We start from the raw sequence: 20,884 nt of genomic DNA, 5'->3' as shown, positions 1-20,884 counted from the left end.
CAGCCCGGTGTTAAGTGGTTTCAGGAACCCATAGACATCTACAACGTAAATGCGCCACCCAGCTTGAGATATAAGATCTAAGATCTCATTTAGTTACAACGGCTACCTCACCCTTCAAACCGAAACGCATTACAGCTTCACGGCAGAAATAGGCAGGATGGTGGTACCTACCCGTGCGGACTCACAAGAGGTCCTACCACCAACAATTAAGCAAATTATAATTTTGCGGGTTTAATTTTTATTACACGATGTTATTCCTTCATCGTGGAAGTCAATCGTGAACCTTTGTTGAATACGTATTTCATTAGAAAAATTGTTACTCGCCTGCGGGATTCGAACACCGTTGCATCGCTCAACACGAATGCACCGGACGTCTTATCCTTTAGGCCACGACGACTACGACGTAAGAATGTAATTCTGCCAGCCAGTCTGTATCAAAGTATCATGCTTCTCGTAAAATGCAGCTGATTATTGTGTATACACAAGTATAACCACGAACCACCTTGTATGAAACGGTAACAACCCATGGACAAGGCGATGTAAGTGCCCCTACCTACATAGAGATACGGGATAAAGAAAGTTCGGGAAATCCCGTACCTCAGCTATATAGTATATATATATGTAATGGTGCTTTGATTATTTGTAGTAATATGTGCTTTAAGCTTTCACGAAAGCTCTCGACTGAAGTAATGCGCGCGGTCACACCTGTGCTCGAAAAGAAGCAACGGTCTATCAAGTCCCACGTCATGTCATGACGTTACAGTTTTCTCATAATATATCATATCACGTATGTCGTAGATAAGAATTGAATGTCGTTTTTTGGTGAGCGCATCACGTGTGAGCGTGTGGACCGATTTGCTAAAATCGTAACAATTCCAATAGGGTTTAAAAAAAAAATGTCTGAGATATTGGAGAAATACACATATCTATCTGTGGTCATTATATCTGGTATTTTAATCTCTATATATAAAAATGAATTGCTGTTCGTTAGTCTCGCTAAAACTTGAGAGCGGCGGGACTGATTTGGCTAATTTTGGTCTTGAATTATTTGTGGTAGTCCAGAGAGGGTTTCCGAATGGATTTCTGTTGTTAGTTTTAAGTTTATTTTATACAAAAGTTTAAGTCTTGTATTTATCGATTGAGGCACTACGAAGTCTGCCGGGTCAGGTAGTAAAATATAAATACATTATATTTAAACAAGACGTTTTTATTTTTACAGCTAGTATTTTAACAAAATTATACTCGAGCATGATTTGTACATAGAAACTTATTTATACATTTTCTTTAACTATTTTGTTTAATTGGATACCAAAATAATTTACCTGTTATTATTCCTTTGACCTTTGACAATAGCTTCTCAGAATCTGATGCTTCAGGCAGGTCTTACGTAATAACAGTCCGGTTGTTATTATCTAAAAGTTTCGGTTACCAAACTTCAGCTTCTCGAGCAATTGATCTGAATTGTTTTTATTGTAGATATTTGGCGTTCGTGTTTGGCCAGTACTGCTATTCCAGATGTCTGTAAAGTCGGTTTACTGACGATAGTTGAACGTGACAACGTCATAAGAAAATAATGATGGAATGGTTTCATTTTTCAATTATCGCAATTATCGTTGCTATAAACAATCGACACTACATTCACTTTTCACTGAACTTCATACTTGACGAAAACATGTAAACGTATTATTGTATAGCAGCTGTCCACGTGGATGCATCCCTCACTCAAGTAGGAGAGAGACAGATGTCGAACGCTGCCAAACGCGGAGGCCGATTGTGCCTCTTTGTCGCTCGTTGCGCGCTCTCGCTTGCACTTCAAGCCTTAAATGGAACGCCTCCGAGCGAGGTAACGCCGCAAGAGTCATGTTTTTACGTGCGTGCAGCCGGCTCCATCGAATTATAAGACGTTGTCACGTCAAAAAGCCAAGAACTACATATATGGATGTTAGTGAGGTAACGATTGTAATAGCAGAATTTAGGTAGACGTAATTACAGATGTTTGTAGGTTCGTCTATCACTATGACAACTGGAAGATAAACGTTGAACATCAAAGACAAGTCGTTGGCCAAACAATTTAAATTTGGGTCAGTCCTAATAGATGTTTATTTAGACCTGTGTGATATTCGGTTCTAAATTCGCAATTATTTTCTGTTTAGCTATTAAAGAAACTCAAAATCTTCATAACGCAGGCAAAATAAAACTTTGATATTCCAATTTATTTCTTAATTTTGTTTATGTGCAATTAAGCTCGGAGTATACTAGATGCTAATTAAATAGCCCGTTGAACTCATGAACTGAGTTTCATTTCCCATTCTGATGACTGGAATCAAAATCTCATTATCGATCGTCATCAAAATCTTCATCAAGACGTAGCAATTACCATCACAAATTACATTTTCATAGATTTTGAGGGTTTATTCTGGTGGTAGGACCTCTTGTGAGTCCGCACGGGTAGGTACTACCACCCTGCCTATTTCTGCCGTGAAGCAGTAATACGTTTCGGTTTGAAGGGTGGCGCAGCCGTTGTAACTATACTGAGACCTTACAACTTACATCTCAAGGTGCGTGGCGCATTTACGTCCTAGATGTCTATGGGCTCCAGTAACCACTTAACACCAGGTGGGCTGTTCACCCAACTAAACAATAAAAAAGCCATTCTGTATTTTAAGCTTGCATTATTATGTTTGCTATGTATAGCAAGTGCGTCACCACGATATGCAGTGTGTCCATCCAATCAAGATCTGAATCATGATTTTTAGTCAACACGTGAAAAAACTGATTTGTCTAGGTTTTTACAACGAACCTATGAATGAGAAAAGTAAATATAGTACATTACAAGACCACATTAAAAATATTTTTTTTTAATTCCTGTGACCCGAAAGTTTCCTTCTGATAGATATCGTCGGGGATAGTACAAGTCCGCGTAACTAGCACTTGGAACTAGCACTAACCGTGTAACTTGGATAATACTGCGTATCTGACAATTGTAGCTAAATTTAAATTTTGCGGACACTACACGTAAGATTGGCAGCCTTCTCGCTGACGTGACTTTCGTTCGATTAATACAAACCAAGAATTCGCCTAAAAACAATACTGTGTATCTACTGCCGGCAATTGACAATCCCCGGTCATCGTTCTCGTTGAACCCGTCGCTTGCGACGAAGGGCTCGACGAGTAAACTAACCCTCAGACACAGCCCACTGAGTTTCTCGCCGGATCTTCTCAGTGGGTCGCGCTTTCGATCCGGTGGTAGATTCTGCGAAGCACGGCTCTTGCTAGGGTTCGTGTTAGCAACGTCATCAGGTTTGAGCCCCGCGAGCTTACCTACTACTTAAGGTTACGCTGATATAGCCTCTCGAGGCTATCAGCTTAGGTAGGAAACAAAAAAAAACTTTGTACCCCTTTTTACGAAAATTGCGCGGACGGAGGAGTATGGCATTTCCCACACTTATAGAGAATGTCGAGAAAGAGTGCACAATGCAATTTTTTTTTAATTATGCATAAAAAGTACATTAAATCAATAAAAAAAATAACATTACACCCACTACCGTGTATTTGACACACACACGCATATATACTCTTTTATTTATTGTTAAAGTCTGTGGTCAAATTGAGAATAGATTAATATGGTTTGTCTTTAATATTATTTATCTATAGTGTAGTATTGGCGAAATCTGTGATTACATGATGTATAATAATCTTTGACAATAGAGCCATAATAATGTTCAAACTTATAATTCCAATAATTTTAGTCGAATTTCGACTACTGTGGGACCACTAGTTCAAATTAATGAAAGCAACAAGACTCTTTACATAGATATAGGTCAAACGAAATATTTTCTGTAGTTTACATCAAACGGAACATAATCTATGATGTGCGTTTTTTATTCGAACCGATTTATTAAAATCAAGAATCACCTTGACCTAATGTTTGTTTTCAGAACGACAAACCTATTTCACATCTATAAATATTTTCACTACTAATCATAACACGTACTTTGCGTTTAGAATAAATAAAAAAACAACGAAAAATATATACTTCATTAATGTCATGCGAAAATGGTACAGATTGTTTATTGACTTTTAAAATATGTGTGTTATCTTTTTTATCCGCCATTGAAACTGTCGGATGACGATTATGTATTACATTGAAAATGTATTTATTTCTATTTTTCTTTAGTCTTTATACTAATTGAATGTTTACTTTTATCGTGCCAAAAAAAAAAAACAGAAAAATGATATGTGATTAGCATTTCAATATCATTATTATTAATTAATGATCTAAGTACTAAATCTGTTATATATATTCGTACTACACATTTATATAAATTCGTGTGTATATAACTACACTGTGTATGTAATAAATGGATAATATATTAACTGACCTGATGGTGTGATAGTTGCGTCTTTAATTGCTGAAAACCGTGGGTCCGATTCCCACTTCTGCCAATTATTCATGTGACCATTGAGTGTTTTACGGCCCATTTTGTCTTATAAGGTTGCCGGAATTCATAGATATCACAATGTGGATACCGCTATGCACCTTGAAACAGGATATTGAAGTCTCGTATATGTTTTTAATACGCTTTTATTAGCTTCAGACTTCAGAGTATGTAACGGAATCTTTGAACATGATTTTGACCCCGTTCAAAACGTCGGATTAACTCGAAATTTTGTGTACTTATTAAGGATAGATGAAAATAAAATTATAAAAATAAAAAAATAGAAAAATTTGAAATTCGACATAAATATGAAAAATAAATAATAGGTTAACAAAAAATAACAAAATACGCTTTTATAGAAAATTCAACTAAAAAATAGAAAGAAGATAGAAATTATAAATAGCGTATATATAAAAGCGTATTTTGTTAGTTTTTTTAAACTATTATTTTTATATAACGACTATCTCATACTTTAACCTGATACACCTGATTGTTTCGTGGCAGAAATAGCCAGGGTAGTGGTGCCCGTCCGTGCGAGTTTTCAACACATTGAACCATAAATAAATAACAATTGGCGCTCGCATTATGCTGGGATAATAGCCTGAGAACTTGCTGTCCATTCTCCGGGCTTTATCTTAATCGCTTTTAGGAACACCATAGGAAAAGAGAGGGTGGCCCTATTCCAGGCCGATTCCACACAGCGTATTTTTTTTTTATTTTTTTATTGCCTGTTTAGGCAGACAAGCGCACGGCCCACCTGATGGTGAGTGGCTACCGTCGCCCATGGGCTTCAGCAATGCCAGGAGCAGAGCCAAGCCGCTGCCTACCGATAAATCCTAAATTCTGATGAATTATATTCTAAGTAATCTGAATGCCTGCTTCAAATTCTTCCAGGGAATCGAGCGCGGGTCCTCGTCGTGTCCGCCTGGCTAATCAGCGTAATATTCTCCATTCCGCTTTTCATCTTATACGAAGTCAAAGAAGTTCAAGGTGGGTAGTTTAAATTTAACCGCTTATTCACAAGATGACACAGTTCTGTGCCTTGAAATAGATCGGTCGTGAACATTGTTTTAGGAATGCGTGAGATCGTGAGATCTTCTACATTGTTGTTCTTGGATTTACGGACTAATGAATTCGATAAAAAATGTCAAGGATAAAATTAGCGATCGGTCTGGCTGTATATGATATCCACAGTTGAATGGCCTCACCCAACACAGATGTTCCCCAATCATTGTTAGTGCGTCTCTCCTAACCGATCAGTTTAATGTTTCAGGTACAAAGGAGGAATATGTTGACATAGATATCTAGAGTATAAACCAGTTTTATTTTATGCTAGAGAGTCCTGGTTTGATATAGGAAATATGTGAAAAACATTAATGTTTTGGAAACTACTCGCGCGTTACCTAGGACGCGTTGATGGTATGACGGAATTCATCGCTGCAATACCAACAATACCATTGTCCAATTTTATCATTATCGGATGAATGGTTCAGAAGCCTATAGTGAACAAACATTCAAATAGACAATAATTTTTATTTATATATCTATATATATAAAAATGAATTGCTGTTCGTTAGTCTCACTAAACTCGAGAACGCCTGGACCGATTTGGCTAATTTTGGTCTATTATTATTTTGGAAGTCCAGAGAAGGTTTAAAAGGTAGATAAATATGAAAATGCTCGGAATTAAATAAAAATAACAATTTGTTTTTTCTTTGGACTTCGGACGGATTCCTTTTGTTGTTTTAAGTTTATTTTATACAAAAGTTTATGTCTTTTATTTATCTATTGAGGCACTACGAAGTCTGCCGGGCCAGCTAGTAAAGATATAATAATATGAATTTAAGATTAGACAAATTGATATAATTTTATATGTATAGTAATCGGCAAACTTCTTGAGCAAATGACCTTGACTGCGCAGAACCGAATTTTAGATCACTTTGGTGGTGAGGGTGAGGCGCGACGGCAGGGGAAATCGTATCGAGCGCGTTATTGGTAGATCAGTCGAACCTTGCGTCCCGCACCGCGCCCTCATTCCGCTTGCTCCCAAAAGTACGCTTGCGTACAGTGGAAAGTCTATCGTTATTAATCGTTAAGTTATTTGTTATAATTGCTTGTGGACTTTGTTGCCATTGCTATTTGTTGAGTGTTTGTTGATTTTTTATAAAACATACACTATGCCGTGACAAACTGGTGTAGAACTTAAAAGAAAGGGTAGAAAATTTGTGTACGACGTATATTGCTTCATTATAAAACAGGGGAAGAATGATATGGAAAAATTAAAACAGACTTCGGAAGCAACAAAAACATCAGTGAGTACTGTTAGGTGCATTATTAACGAAGCTAAAGGCTCTGGCTTGCTCGCCGTGTTTCGGACTCCGGGTAAGAAAAGACCAGGGAAGAAGAAAGTTACCGGAATGGATAGTTTCGTTCAATCTGTAATAAAAAGATGTAATCATAATAACTACATAACAAGCAGCGAAACTCCGTACCGTAGAAAGGCTTCGAAAAATTTAAAGAAGATATAAATTTTAATGGCTCGGAATGAAGCTTACGACGAATTATGAAAGAGCTAGGCTTCAGATGGAAAAAAAGAACAGAAAATAATCGGAAGCTGGTAAATGAAAAAAGTAACATTCGATTACTACGAATCGAATATCTTCAAAAAATAATTAATTATAGACAAAAAAGAAGACCGAATCGACCGAGTTGTAAACTACGCCGATGAGCCTATAAACTATGTCGACTCATCACGATGATAGCGACTCGGGTAATGAAAACAGTGATGATGATGATGGTCAAGATTATGATAACGAAAAAAAAAATTACAAATACCAGCTTCGCTTCAACTGAACCAAGACCTGGCAACAGCTCTAGTTTTGACTTAATAGAAGGAATATCTATTTTACCCCAAGATTAAATTATTACAATTATTAACCTATATGTTTTGTTGATGTTCTAATAAATATATAAATAAATACATATGTTGATTTTAATAATTTAATAGCATTATAACGCAGAGTAAGTAATGTTTTTGCACGTGAGTGTACCATGCGCAAACTTACCCCCACTACGTCAACAAATGCTCAAGAAGTTTGCCGGTTATTATACATTGCTTTTCCAGGTGAACTCCAATGCTGGATCGATTTGGGAAACCCAAAGCGATGGCGCATCTGGGTGACTCTGGTGTCCATGATGATATTCATCCTTCCTGCCTTGACCATAGCTGCATGTTACGCGGTCATCGTGCTCACGATTTGGACCAAAAGCAAGGCTGTAGTGATGAGCCCTCCGATTTCTTCCAGGAGGACCAAGACTATGAGGAATGGTTCGTAGAGCAGAAAACAGTCTGTTCGGTTATCAGGATTATAAACTCTCCTATAGCTAGAATCGTTCAGTTTGTAGCAACATCTGTGTTTTTTTTTATGTAGGAATATTACGATATTTGATTTGATGATTACGATAATATACGAATCATCTTAGCTATTACTATCCTACATCCCGCTATATCCGAGAACTATGGACGTCAGCTTGGGCTGACTGAAAATTGTAATTTAAGTGAAGCATTATGTTTTTAGGACACTTTCTTATATTACCGCAAATTGTAGACATGATTAAATCTATTATACTTTACAAGAAGTACTTTAAATGTAGATAGATAATTACATAGGAAAGTATGAGCAGATTCTCGGACTCTATGACAGGTAAGTGTAGAACTGCTTGCACTGTAAAAGTTTTTTATTTATTTTTATTGCCTTTGTAGGCAGAAGAGCATACAGCCCACCTGATAATGAGTAGTTACCATCGCCCATGGGCTTCAGCAATTCGCTGCCTACCTCTTAATACTCTCCACAAGCCTCGTTTGAAGAAGGACATGTCATAGCGCTCAGGAAACATCGTGGAGGGGAGCTCATTCCATAGCCATGTGCATACAATGTGTGCCAAGTGTGCATATAGTTTCCAGAGGAAGCTTGTGTGATTGTGCTAGGACACTTTATGTGCCCTTAAAATTCCTACCGCGTTAATCTTATCTATTTCGATAGTGAAGCAATAATAGGTTCCTGATTACATGCTTAATGTTGATAGCCTGTCAGCTATTTCCCTTCCTGAGGGCGATAATATGTTCTTGAAACGAGGTCTGAAAAGGGATCATTGCAGTAGCCAGTGGCTTGGCTGTAAATTTGGTATTGATGATGCGCATGAGGGCTGACTAGATACTGATCAAGATACTGACAACTAGATATTTCAGTTTGATTCAGTGCACGATCAGTCACAGTTCACTAAAATTATAATTTGCGTAATCACTGGCGGTAGGACCTCTTGGGAGTCCGCATGGGTAGGTAGTACCACCACCCCGCCTATTTCCGCCGTGAAGCAGTAATGCGGTTCGATTTGAAGGGTGGGGTAGCCGTTGTAACTATACTGAGACCTTAGAACTTATATCTTGAGGTGGGTGACATATTTACGTTGTAGATGTCTATGGGCTGTGAGTTCGTCCATCCATGTAAGAAGCAATAAAATAAAAAAATTGTCGACCTTATGTCTGCTCAAGGAATCAGATAATCCGGTCAACTCATCCACCCAATAAAACCTAATACTGAATGAACCGAACAATGTGAAGGGAACCAGATAAAAAGATCTCACGAATAACAAATAGGAAGGTATGCCAAGAATGAGCAACTGAATTAATGTGTAGTTAAATTCGTTTATAGGTCAGATAGAGAGCGACCCGGATTCGAGGAGGGCCAGCTCCCGCGGACTGATACCAAGAGCCAAGATCAAGAGCGTCAAAATGACATTCGTCATTGTTTTCGGTCAGTACTTTGATGTTATCGTGGTAGAATAATATGTTAGGGCAAATGTTTTCAATATTGCAATATTTCATAACGATCTTGACACTTGTCTGAACATTTATTGCTGTAGTTTTTCCAGTTATCTATAAATATAAATATAAAATAATCTATACATATAAATAACCGCTTTTTACTACATGCATATGAATATATATACGGTTCACACAGAAAAATAACATTTTTTACAATTTTTGTCTGTCTGCCTGTTTGCTCCGACTAATCTCTGGAACGGCTGGACCGATTTTGATGAGACTTTCACTAATAGGTAGCTGATTATTTAAGGAGTAACTTAGGCTACTTTTTTAGACTAGCTTCGCCCCGCGGCTTCACCCGCGGTACGACAATAGCCGCGGGGGGTAACTAAATATCATTTGTAACAGATAGACAACATTGTTGTCTGTGTTGATTAATATGGCGTTAGCTGGGTAGCTCACGACCGCTTTTTACTGATTGTCGGTCGCATACTGCCTATTTCTGCCACAGACAAGGGATAAATTCCGGTTTTAAAGGCTGGGACAACTATTATATAATGCACTCGATGAAGGCATTCACGTTGTAGTATCATGGTCCACTTGACATTTAAGACTAGGTGGGTTGTCATTTCGTTCGCCTAGCTAACGAAATAAATAAACGTTTTATGTAATTACCAAATCCATAGACATTACAGGGCCAGCTATTACCACTCACTGTGACAGACTAGGCCAAAGTCCCAATCATAGTAATTATAAACTAACATTATTATTATTATTATTAGGTGAATGACATTGCGAACCGATGATGAAACAATCCTAGTAATTAAATATAAATAAATAAATATTTACTAACAATCACACCACGTTAACTGGTCCCGTGATAAGTTCGTAAAGAACTTGTGTTACAGGTACCAGATAACGGAAATAAATGTAAGATTTTTATTATACACATACATATATTCAATATACATCCATAACCCTGGAAAACACATTTATATTTATCATACAAATACCATCCCTTGGCCGGATTCGAACCCGCGACCCCCTTGTGTAGTGACCATGTCACTTACCACTACACCAGACGGCCGTTAAACTGTTTCAAATTGTTTCAGTGTTCGTATTGTGCTGGTCTCCGTATATAGTGTTCGATCTGCTCCAAGTGTACGGTCACATTCCGTCGACGCAGCACTACTCCGCCATCGCCACCCTCATCCAGAGCCTCGCGCCCCTCAACTCGGCCGCCAATCCTCTTATTTGCTGCATGTTCTCTCCATACATTTACACTAGTTTGCGGTAAGCCTTAACGTTCACAAATGGTTCTATTAAGACTTATATGGCGTATGTGTAAGCAAGTGGCCTCGGCTAAAGAAAACAGATAATGACGTCGAAAAACCTGAAATAATGCTATTTTTTATTGCTTATATGGATGGACGAGCTCACAGCCCACCTGGTGTTAAGTGGTTACTGGAGCCCATAAACATGTAGAACGTAAATGCGCCACGCATCTTGAGGTACTTACTGGTGGTAGGACCTCTTGTGAGTCCGCACGGGTAGGTACCACCACCCTGCCTATTTCTGCCGTGAAGCAGTAATGCGTTTCGGTTTGAAGGGTGGGGCAGCCGTTGTAACTATAATTGAGACCCTTAGAACTTATATCTCAAGATGGGTGGCGCATTTACGTTGTAGATGTCTATGGGCTCCAGTAACCACTTAACACCAGGTGGGCTGTGAGCTCGTCCACTCATCTAAGCAATAAAAAAAAAAAAAGAAGAAAAGATATCAGTTCTAAGGTCTCAGTATAGTTACAACGGTTGCACGGGTAGGTGCCACCGCCCTGCCTATTTCTGTCGTGCAGCAGTAATGCGTATCAATCTGAAGGGTGCGGCAGCCGTTGTACTGTAAAAACTGAGACCTTAGAACTGATATCTCAAGTTAGGTGGCGGCATTTACGTTGAAGATATCTATGGGCTCCGGTAACCACTTAACATCCAACCAAAACAATAAAGGAATTATCCGTGGTTGAGTTAAACGAGGGTGTGTCTCCAGACGCGTGCCCCCCTACAAGTGGATATGGTGGTTGGGTCGCCATAAGCGCGCGGGCCGCGGCACACTCCGGTCCCGCTCAGACTCCACAGCCCACTCCGACCTGCTAAGCTCCACGCACGCACGACGCTCGCACTCTGTAGCAACGGTAATTATATCTTGTTTGCTATACTGTAAGGTGAGTTTTACAGTGCATCCACTGGGAATTGACGGAATCCGAAAGTGTGTTTTGAAAGTTAATCCGCTGTAGCCATTTAGCATCTGATAAAGTGAAAATCTCACTAGAGTTCCATTGTAAACGTGCACCTGAAAATGTTCAGTTCTCATTTGTGGCACTGTCGTTCCAATGTGATGAGTGATGAGTGATTGTCTTCGTTTGATCGATCCTGCTGCGCCGTATGCCAGGGCTATTCAAAATTCTTTAACCGTTTTCTTTTCTGTAATGTTAGTAGTGACATTTATACATATTTTTATATAATAAAAATCTTACGTTACGGACGTTTTTCACGGTTAGGGTACCCCTCCTCATCGTCCCATAAGGAACTTCGTTCTAAAAAACTATTGTATCATATCAAGTTTATGTTATTTCAAATTTATATTAAAAATAATATTTTATTCAAATTTCGTGAGTCGTCGACTAATTAAAATTACTTCCTACGGACTAATTTTGCGTTTTTTTTATTTATTTATTGTTTTTGACGTTTTGAACACTTTACAATTAATTCGGACGATGGACGAGTACTCATATTGTAATGACAATAAAAACAAAATTAGTCCGCAAAAGAATTTTCAATAAAATGTACATTTTTTTACATTTTATTTTTAACGATCGAATTATCGATTATACCCTGGAAGTCTCGGGACTGGGGCGTAGTCAGCTGAGTCTGGAGCTCGATTTGAAGAAAACCTCAAGTTTATTTCACATCACTATAATAAATAGCCTTACCGGAAAAAAACATCCAAAAATGTTCACACTTACATTACATTGAAATGTTTACATTAATAAACTAATATAAGCTGCATCCAAATTTGTGATTTTTTTTTTTAAATATAAATCTTAAGTATCCTCTTCACATAAAATTTTCTATACAATTTCATAATAATTCTTATCCTTTCATAAATAATTTACATTTTTCTGCTATCGACAATCCAAACTGTACAGTCTATTTTTCTTTCTTTTGTTATGGAGATCTACAGTTATATTGAATTCGACTATGTTAATTCGTTGAAAATGGTTTTCCATGTCATGCGTTCTTTTTGGGTTCGCCACAGATTCGTTATCATTAAATTTGTCTCTATTGTAAAAAAAATTAATACGCTTTTATTAGCTTCAGACGTATGTATGTAACTGAATCTTTGAACATGATTTTGACCCCTTTCAAAAAGTCGGATTAACTCGAAATTTGGTATACTTATTAAGGACCGATGACAATTAAATATTAAAAAAAAATATTGAAAAAAATTAAATAGAACTAAAAAATGGAAAATAAATTTTAATAAATTTGAATTAAAAACAGTGTAAAAAATGATTTTATTGTAAAAAAAGCGTGGGGTGCACGGTATCAGTAGTTATAAATATTTTATGAACAGATATGAGTAGAAGGGTTATTTTGATAATAACCTGAAGAGCACCCCACGCTTTCTTACAATAAAATCATTTTTTCTTAAATTATTTTTATATCAAATTTATTAAAATTTATTTTCAATTTTTTAGTTGGATTTTCTATAAAAGCGTATTTTGCTAGTTTTTTTAAACTATTATTTATTTTACATTTCAGATCCTTAACCGCACCCGAAGCAGCAGCGTGTCGAGACCGCAGTCCGAGGCGCGCAAGACTCAACTCCTGGTGCTGGCGTCAGCGCGTGACTGACAGCAGGCTGTCCGCAAGCCACCACACGACGTCATGCTGTAGCGGTCACGTCTTGTGGAACTTGCGATTTTGAACCTTAACCTCTGGGAGCTACGAAACACTTGCCTTCATCTAAAAAGGCATCATTTCTTGTGTAACTTGCGATTTTGGACCTTAACCTCTGGGAGCTACGAAACACTTGCCTTCAACTAAAAAGGCATAATTTCTTGTGGAACTTGCGATTTTGAACCCTAACCTCTGGGAGTTACGAAACACTTGCCTTCATCTAAAAAGGCATCATTTCTTGTGTAACTTGCGATTTTGGACCTTAACCTCTGGGAGCTACGAAACACTTGCCTTCATCTAAAAAGGCATCATTTCTTGTGGAACTTGCGATTTTGAACCCTAACCTCTGGGAGCTACGAAACACTTGCCTTCATCTAAAAAGGCGTCATTGAAACTCCTTTGGAATAGTATTATTTAATCATTCAATATTAGTTCTCGATGTGAAAAACGCTAGTTGGACTTCCATTGATTAATGTTCTGTTGAAATTACGAAAAGCAGTTGCGTATACCAAAGATTATGTAATTATGGACTTGTTGAATATCTATTCATTTTAAAATAATGTTTCAAAGCTTAATTACGTAGGTGTATTTTATTTAAGATAAGATTAGTATATTGAGTTCTAATTGCTATATATTTTCTTTTAACTATCGTAATATCTAAGATATGACGAACCTTTTCCACTGTAGCTAAACTGTTGTTGTAGTGAGATTGTATGATAGCATAGCATAATTAATTTATTGAATATTTAAAAAAATAAGAGATAAGTGATTATGAAATTTAAAATTCAGGAATCGCAAACGTCCTCTGCAATTTCTACACATATTTTTTATGAGCAATGCTAGCTTACAATATTTTATTATTAAGATTATAAAAATTCGCTTTGATAGATACATAAGTACATCGAAAACTAAAACTTAAGCGTTAAGTTCTAGCATTTCTTTGCAGCCGTCTATTATAGAAATACGTAAACTTTATATTTCACCCAATTGTGTTTTAGAAGGTCAATCACTCGCAGGTCAGTGTGCTTAGTGCGAGTTTTTTAACGTTTCCGATAGCGTAAAAGTTAACTCGAATTTTGTATGAAATTGGAACGTTTGCATAAGTTTGCCGCTAGGGGCGCTGTTCCAACTGTTATGATACCAGCATCTCGTTTTTACCATCGCACCGCCCGCCACCGGAGTAGAGTTCATCCATACTACCTGGAGCCACTGCGGTCATCCACAGTGCGTTTCCAGAGATCTTTTTTGCCACGTACCATCCGGCTATGGAATGAGCTCCCCTCCACGGTGTTTCCCGAGCGCTATGACATGTCCTTCTTCAAACGAGGCTTATGGAGAGTATTAAGCGGTAGGCAGCGGCTTGGCTCTGCCCCTGGCATTGCTGAAGTCCATGGGCGACGGTAACCACTCACCATCAGGTGGGCCGTATGCCCGTCTGCCTACAAAGGCAATAAAAAAAAAAAAAAAACTGCATACATATTTGAGTTAACTTTTACGTTATCGAGAACGTTAAAAAACTCTCACTAAGCACACTGAGCTCACAACTGCACGACACTGTCGTATGGAGTACGAAGTACATATTGTTCAATTGTATCCTAGTACTCTCCTCGAGTCGTAGACAGAGCTACTTTTATAGTATGACCATGGCCACGGACAACAGCCGTCGTATCCGATACTTCGGTAATAAGGAAAGGTGAAAGGCTATTTGGTTTAAGCGACATTTGCCTAAAATGCGACGCTTCTCTTGGTAATTAAAGGTCCGTTTTAATGATACTAGCGACCCACCCTCGCTTCACTTCGGCAACTGTAATGTATTATTGATTTCTCCACTATTTAATGGATGTTATTATACATATAAACCATCCTCTTCAATCACTATATCTATTAAAAAAAAACCGCATCAAAATCCGTTGCATAGTTTTAAAGATTTAAGCATACATAGGTACAGACGGATATAGGGACAGAGAAAGCGACTTTGTTTTATACTATTTAGTGATTAGCATCCATAATTCGATATTTTTAATTGAATTTCAATTACGTTCACCCCGTTCAAATAGCTAAAGAAGCTTTTTGTTATGGTATGTATTTTTAACCTTTAGATGGCTCTGCTGTAAAATTTGCAAAAATGTCACTTATACTAAATGACCTTTTACCAATGTAAAGGACAATAAAAAACCAGAGATTAAGCCCCAAAAGTAGTTTTGATGTAATCCTTATCTGATTGGTATATAACGCTAATTCTTTCTCAACATTACGGCACGCTATGGTCGATTAACAAACGCGATAATATATTTAAAAACCAAACCGATTGTAAATAAACGATAAGTTGTAGATTAGTTCGTATTAAAACTATAAATCATTATATTTACTTATAAATATATAGGTATGTATATCCGTAGGTTATTGCTGAAACTTACGTACTATTAATTTTAATCTAGTCAAGAGCAGCTTTTTGGGAGTTTCAATGTAAATTCTAAAAAGCATTTATTTTTGTAACTCATAAAAATGTTTAAATAAAATTAAGAATAATAAATATTTTAATACGAAAACATTTGATTAAATATGGTTAAGTGGTATGTATTACATTACAGTAATTTGAGCAAAAGAAAAATCGTATCTTACATATTTCAGTAAGGCTCCTAATATAATTAGCTGTAGGGAGCGGCTAATGACTCTGGCATTGCCGTCGCTCAAAGATAACTACTCGTCATCAAGTTGGCCATATACTTATTTTTTTTGAAACCAAAACAATGAATTGGCATAGACAATTGTAACCAAAAAATTGTGAATATAATTGTAACTGTTTTTTTTTTACTACTTAGATGGATGGACGAACTCATAGCCCACCTGGTATTAAGTTTTTATTGGAGCCCGTAGACATCCACAGCGTAAATGCGCCACCCACCTTGAGATATCAGTTCTAAGGTCTCAAGTATAGCTACAACGGCTGCGCCACCCTTCAAACCGAAACGCATTACTGCTTCACGGCAGAAATAGGCAGGGTGGTGGTACACACCCGCGCGGACTCATAAGAGGCGCTACCACCAGTAAATTGTAATTGAATACCACCAGTAATTGTAATGTAATTGAATATAATGATAAAAATTCGAAAGATCTTCCTATCATTTTCTAATTACGACGTGAGACAAATACAATGGTAATGATTTTAATGTTCGTTTTTCACTGGTAGTTATGGGGAGTTTCTGAGAAGAGATTGTTCGATAACAATTAGAATTAAATCTCAATGCTTGCTCTAAAACGATATTAAGACAAAGAATAGAATCATATTTCCGTAATTTAGAATGAAAGAAACACACTTATAATAAATAATCCCAAACTATGACATAGTTTAACATTAAATAGTTTATTAAATTTTAGATACAATTGTGGCAATTTTCATGTATACTTAACTTTAAATATTGGGCTAAAAATCGTTGTCCAAAACTCCAGAGTCAACTTTAAGATGAAGCCAAACTAGCAAATCGTTTTAAATGTGATTTTTGTCTTCGGATTCGATCTACGGTCCTTTACAAACTTTTAGTACAGACATTTTTGATAAGATTGGGTCTTTGAAACTTGTACAGTAATTTGGAAGAAATGTCCACAATAATGCTCTCATTGTGAAGTTACGTCAATGAGGGTGTAAATAAGTGTGTTCATTAGAGAATTGATATGAATATGTGAGTTATTGATGATTCATGCGATCATCGCCTGATAGACAATTATTCACCTTGCCAAAAAAACCTATCTACAAGCAACGCGCCCTAGACTTAACGTAAAATAACATATTTATTATTACTTGTATTCTTAATTATAATAATTTAAAAAATATATTTAAGAATTTTATGAAATATATATATAATACCTTAGAGTAAAATTTAATTTCGAAGAATTACGTGACATTTTAAAGTATTGGTTATGTAATGAGATTAATATTATTATTATTGTAATGTTGTAAATTGTATCCTAAATAAGAGGCTTGTATGTACAATTATTTTTGTACTCTCGATTACTCGTGTGAACAAATATATAAAGTTATATTATTAGAAAGTCGAAACGTGTTTTTATTTTGAACGATTTCGCAGCATCGATTCATTAAAAATATCTCAAAATCTTATACACTACTCTTTAGCCCTTTAAGAGTAAAATATCAAATTGAATTATTTTTTAATTCTGTGACTAATTGGTATTTAAGACAAATAACGCTTACAATGATCTTGAATACGTCTTTTTTTATTATCTTTGTAGGCAGACGAGCACACGGCCCACCTGATGGTGAGTGGTTACCGTCGCCCTCGGACTTCAGCAATGCCAGGGGCAGATCCAAGCCGCTGCCTACCGCTTAATACTCACGTTTGATTTCCAGTCATCTTTGCTCTTTGTTTGTACATGCCCTGAACAGAATGGCAGTCAGAAAAAGTAGGAATGTTTCATTAAATTCATTAATGCTTGTATTCCTGTTCGAAGGGTAGGACAGTCGTTTTTTTATTGCCAAGGGCATGCAGACGAGCACACGGCCCACCTAATGATGAGTGGTTACCACTGTTCGTGAACACCAACAATGCTAGGGGAAAATTACTGGTGGTAGGACCTCTTGTGAGTCCGCACGGGTAGGTACCACCGCCCCGCCTATTTCTGCCGTGAAGCAGTAATGCGTTTCGGTTTGAAGGGTGGGGCAGCCGTTGTGACTATACTGAGACCTTAGAACTATATCTCAAGGTGTGTGGCGCATTTACGTTGTAGGTGTCTATGGGCTCCAGTAACCACTTAACACCAGGTGGGCTGTGAGCTCGTCCACACATCTAAGCAATAAAAAAAAAAAAAAAAGATTCAAACTGCTGCCTACTGATAAGTATTTTCCGTAGGCCTCATTTGAAGAAGGATATGTCACGGCGCTCCGGAAATACCGTGGAGGGGAGCTCATTCGAAAGCCAGCAGTACATAAATAGTTTAAAAAGAATAGTTTAAAAAAACTAACAAAATACGCTTTTATAGAAAATCCAACTAAAAATACAAAATTTAAAACTATTTAAAAAAACTATATTTTTTCAATATATTTATTTCAATATTTTTTTTATATTGAATTGTCATCGACCATTAATAAGTATACCAAATTTCGAGTTAATTGGACGTTTTAAACGGGATCAAAACCATGTGTAAAGATTCCGTCACATACTCCACGTTACGGTTCATACGGTTCCAAGTAATATGGATTTATGACTCCTATGGCGACAATGCGTTGGTAGAAAAGATATAGATAATAATTTAGAGAAATCGTATTCAATTCTCAAAATTGTTGACGGTATTTTTGGTACATTGTGATGTCTGTGGGGGTAACTACTGACTTTCAGACTGGCTGTGAGCTCGCCTAGAACATAAAAATGACTTTGAAACAATCTCATCACGAGTAAATTTAAAATGAGACAATTTTTTCGTTTTCGTCATTCAACGGTCTCTAGTTTATCGGTGGGTTTAAAAGTCCTACGAAGAATTTAGTGTTGATTTTGTATGACATTAATATAAACTACCTATTTTTAGTTTTCGCACTAGTTATATAAAAAAGGGGGAATCTTTTGAAAAAAATTTAACTACCCATTAAATTAATTCAATTTATTTTGGTAAGTAACGGACTTGTAGAATTGCTGATTAAATTGTAAATATGCCTTCCAACAAATGCTCTGTTTGGCAAAAGCTTCCTGGGAATGTCGTCGACGATTGGTAGCAACATTTTCAATCATTTGGGAGAGTTTATATAGTAATCTATATATATACTAGCTGACCCGGCAAAAATTGTTTTGCCATATATAAGATTTCTAGGGAATTTCTAGTGTAGAAAAAAAAAAAACTTATTGTAAGTGTGTAAGGATGTGGTAAATGAGTGAAAGAGGTATGTAGTGCTGTGAACGATGAGGGAATATATAATAAAAATAACAAAACCTCATTCTACCACATAATACCTCATTATAACAAAAAAAAATGTCCAAATAAAAAAAAATATGTTAGGGGTGGACAACCCTAATCACTTAGGGGTATGAAAAATAGATAGTAGCCGATTCTCAGGCTTACTGAATATGCATAAAAAATTTCATGAGAGTCGGTCAAGCGGTTTCGGAGGAGTACGGGAACGAACATTGTGACACGAGAATTTTATATATTAGATAAAGGAATTGCTGTTCGTTAGTTTCGCTAAAACTCGAAAACGGCTGGACCGATTTGGCTAATTTTGGTCTTGAATTATTTGTGGAAGTCCAAAGAAGGTTTAAAAGGTAGATAAATATGAAAATACTCGGAATTAAATAAAAATAACAATTTTGTTATTCCTTCGATGTGCCCTCCGTCGGATGGATTCCTTTTGTTTGTTTTAGGTTAATTTTAAACAAAAGCTTAGGTCTTTTATTTATCGATTGAGGCACTACGATTACGAATTAGTTCTGAGATAATGTAGGATTGATAAGAATAAAACGTATGAAAAGAGTGTGGAACGGAGCGTTAAGATGTGAGTGAGAGAAAACGGAAAGAAAGCAAAAGCAAGGGAGAAAAATGAGCAAGACGTAATAAAAGCGTTAATTATTGATTAATATTATAATAGAAGATTTTGGAACTGTGGAAGTTTTATTTTATGCGCTGCGATCCCTATTCTACAATTATATTACACAACCCAAGCACTTCTTTCCGACGAATTATTGTGACAGCGGTAAGTGTACGTACAGTTTATTTAAAAAAATATACAACAATGATTAGTGTCTTGACACGAACTTTTCAATTCTATCAATTGAATTTAAATATTTTTTAAGTTTCAATTTAAAATATTTTGGTGTTTAGGTACATGGATAAGTAAGCCACATTATGCTTATTAAGAAAACAGTCTTTGAAGCCACTCTTTTATGTGTATATAGTTATCTGCGACCATCAGTCTGCTGGCATGAGACCACTGATGTTAATGGACATGGGCAATGCGAGGCGTGCAGCCAAGCCGTTGTCTGCCAACATTGAAGAAATCGATTCGATAAAGACCTGATAAAAAATTTATACTTGCCTTATCCTGGAAAATATTGCATTCATGACCTCATTCATAGAGCAAAGCACGCATTCGGACGTGGACATTTGAAAATTCTTAGCAGTAAACTGTTTACTTATAAAACTATACACAAACTTAAAATGAAACAAATTCCGAAAATCCCTCCTTCATTTCGATTTGAGCAACAAAGCATAATAATTCTTAACTCAAGGAAAATAAGTACGATTTTAAATCAAACTATATTCTTCTGGGATTTAAAACGAAACCCTTTTATTTGAATCCTCGGTCGCCGTAATATGAAAGTAGTAGGGGTTTAATGTTGAATATTTTGCGATACAGACAATAAAAGCATGAAGAGATTTCTAGTGAATTTTAATAACGGAAGCTCCACAAAAATAAGCAGCGTTCTGAAGTAACGTATCCGTAAATATTACAAAAAAAAAGACGCGTAGTAATAAATCGTTTGTCAGCGAGAAATCGTAATCGCGGAGGTTTGTATACGAGGTTATGAGAGCCGTAATGTTTTTGAGAATGTTTTTTTTTTATTTTATTTTTTATTGCCCTTGTAGGCAGACGAGCATACGGCCCACCTGATGATGAGTGGTTACCGTCGCCCATGGACTTCAGCAATGCCAGGGGCAGA

The 20,884-nt window shown here is 36.6% G+C and overlaps 1 protein-coding gene across 4 annotated transcripts in view; it reads left to right on the top strand.

Annotated features, from left to right (window-relative positions):
• NGR-A26 (neuropeptide receptor A26) overlaps positions 1-17,280 on the top strand; it is a 159,861-nt gene extending 142,581 nt beyond the window's left edge. For 2 of the 4 annotated variants that reach the window (XM_038018674.2, XM_038018675.2), the window contains exons 7-11: positions 5,334-5,429; positions 7,564-7,767; positions 9,152-9,253; positions 10,377-10,557; positions 11,311-12,787. In XM_038018674.2, the coding sequence (XP_037874602.2) occupies positions 5,334-5,429; positions 7,564-7,767; positions 9,152-9,253; positions 10,377-10,557; positions 11,311-11,557 (830 nt within the window). In that variant the 3' untranslated portion in view covers positions 11,558-12,787. 4 annotated transcript variants of the gene reach the window in all.
• Positions 17,281-20,884: the final 3,604 nt, after the last annotated feature.

The sequence above is a fragment of the Bombyx mori genome, chromosome 22 (assembly GCF_030269925.1).
Source record: "Bombyx mori chromosome 22, ASM3026992v2".
NCBI lineage: Eukaryota > Metazoa > Arthropoda > Insecta > Lepidoptera > Bombycidae > Bombyx > Bombyx mori.
The sequence above is the reverse complement of the archived record's forward strand: the minus strand, read 5'-3'. Positions and strand labels throughout refer to the sequence as shown.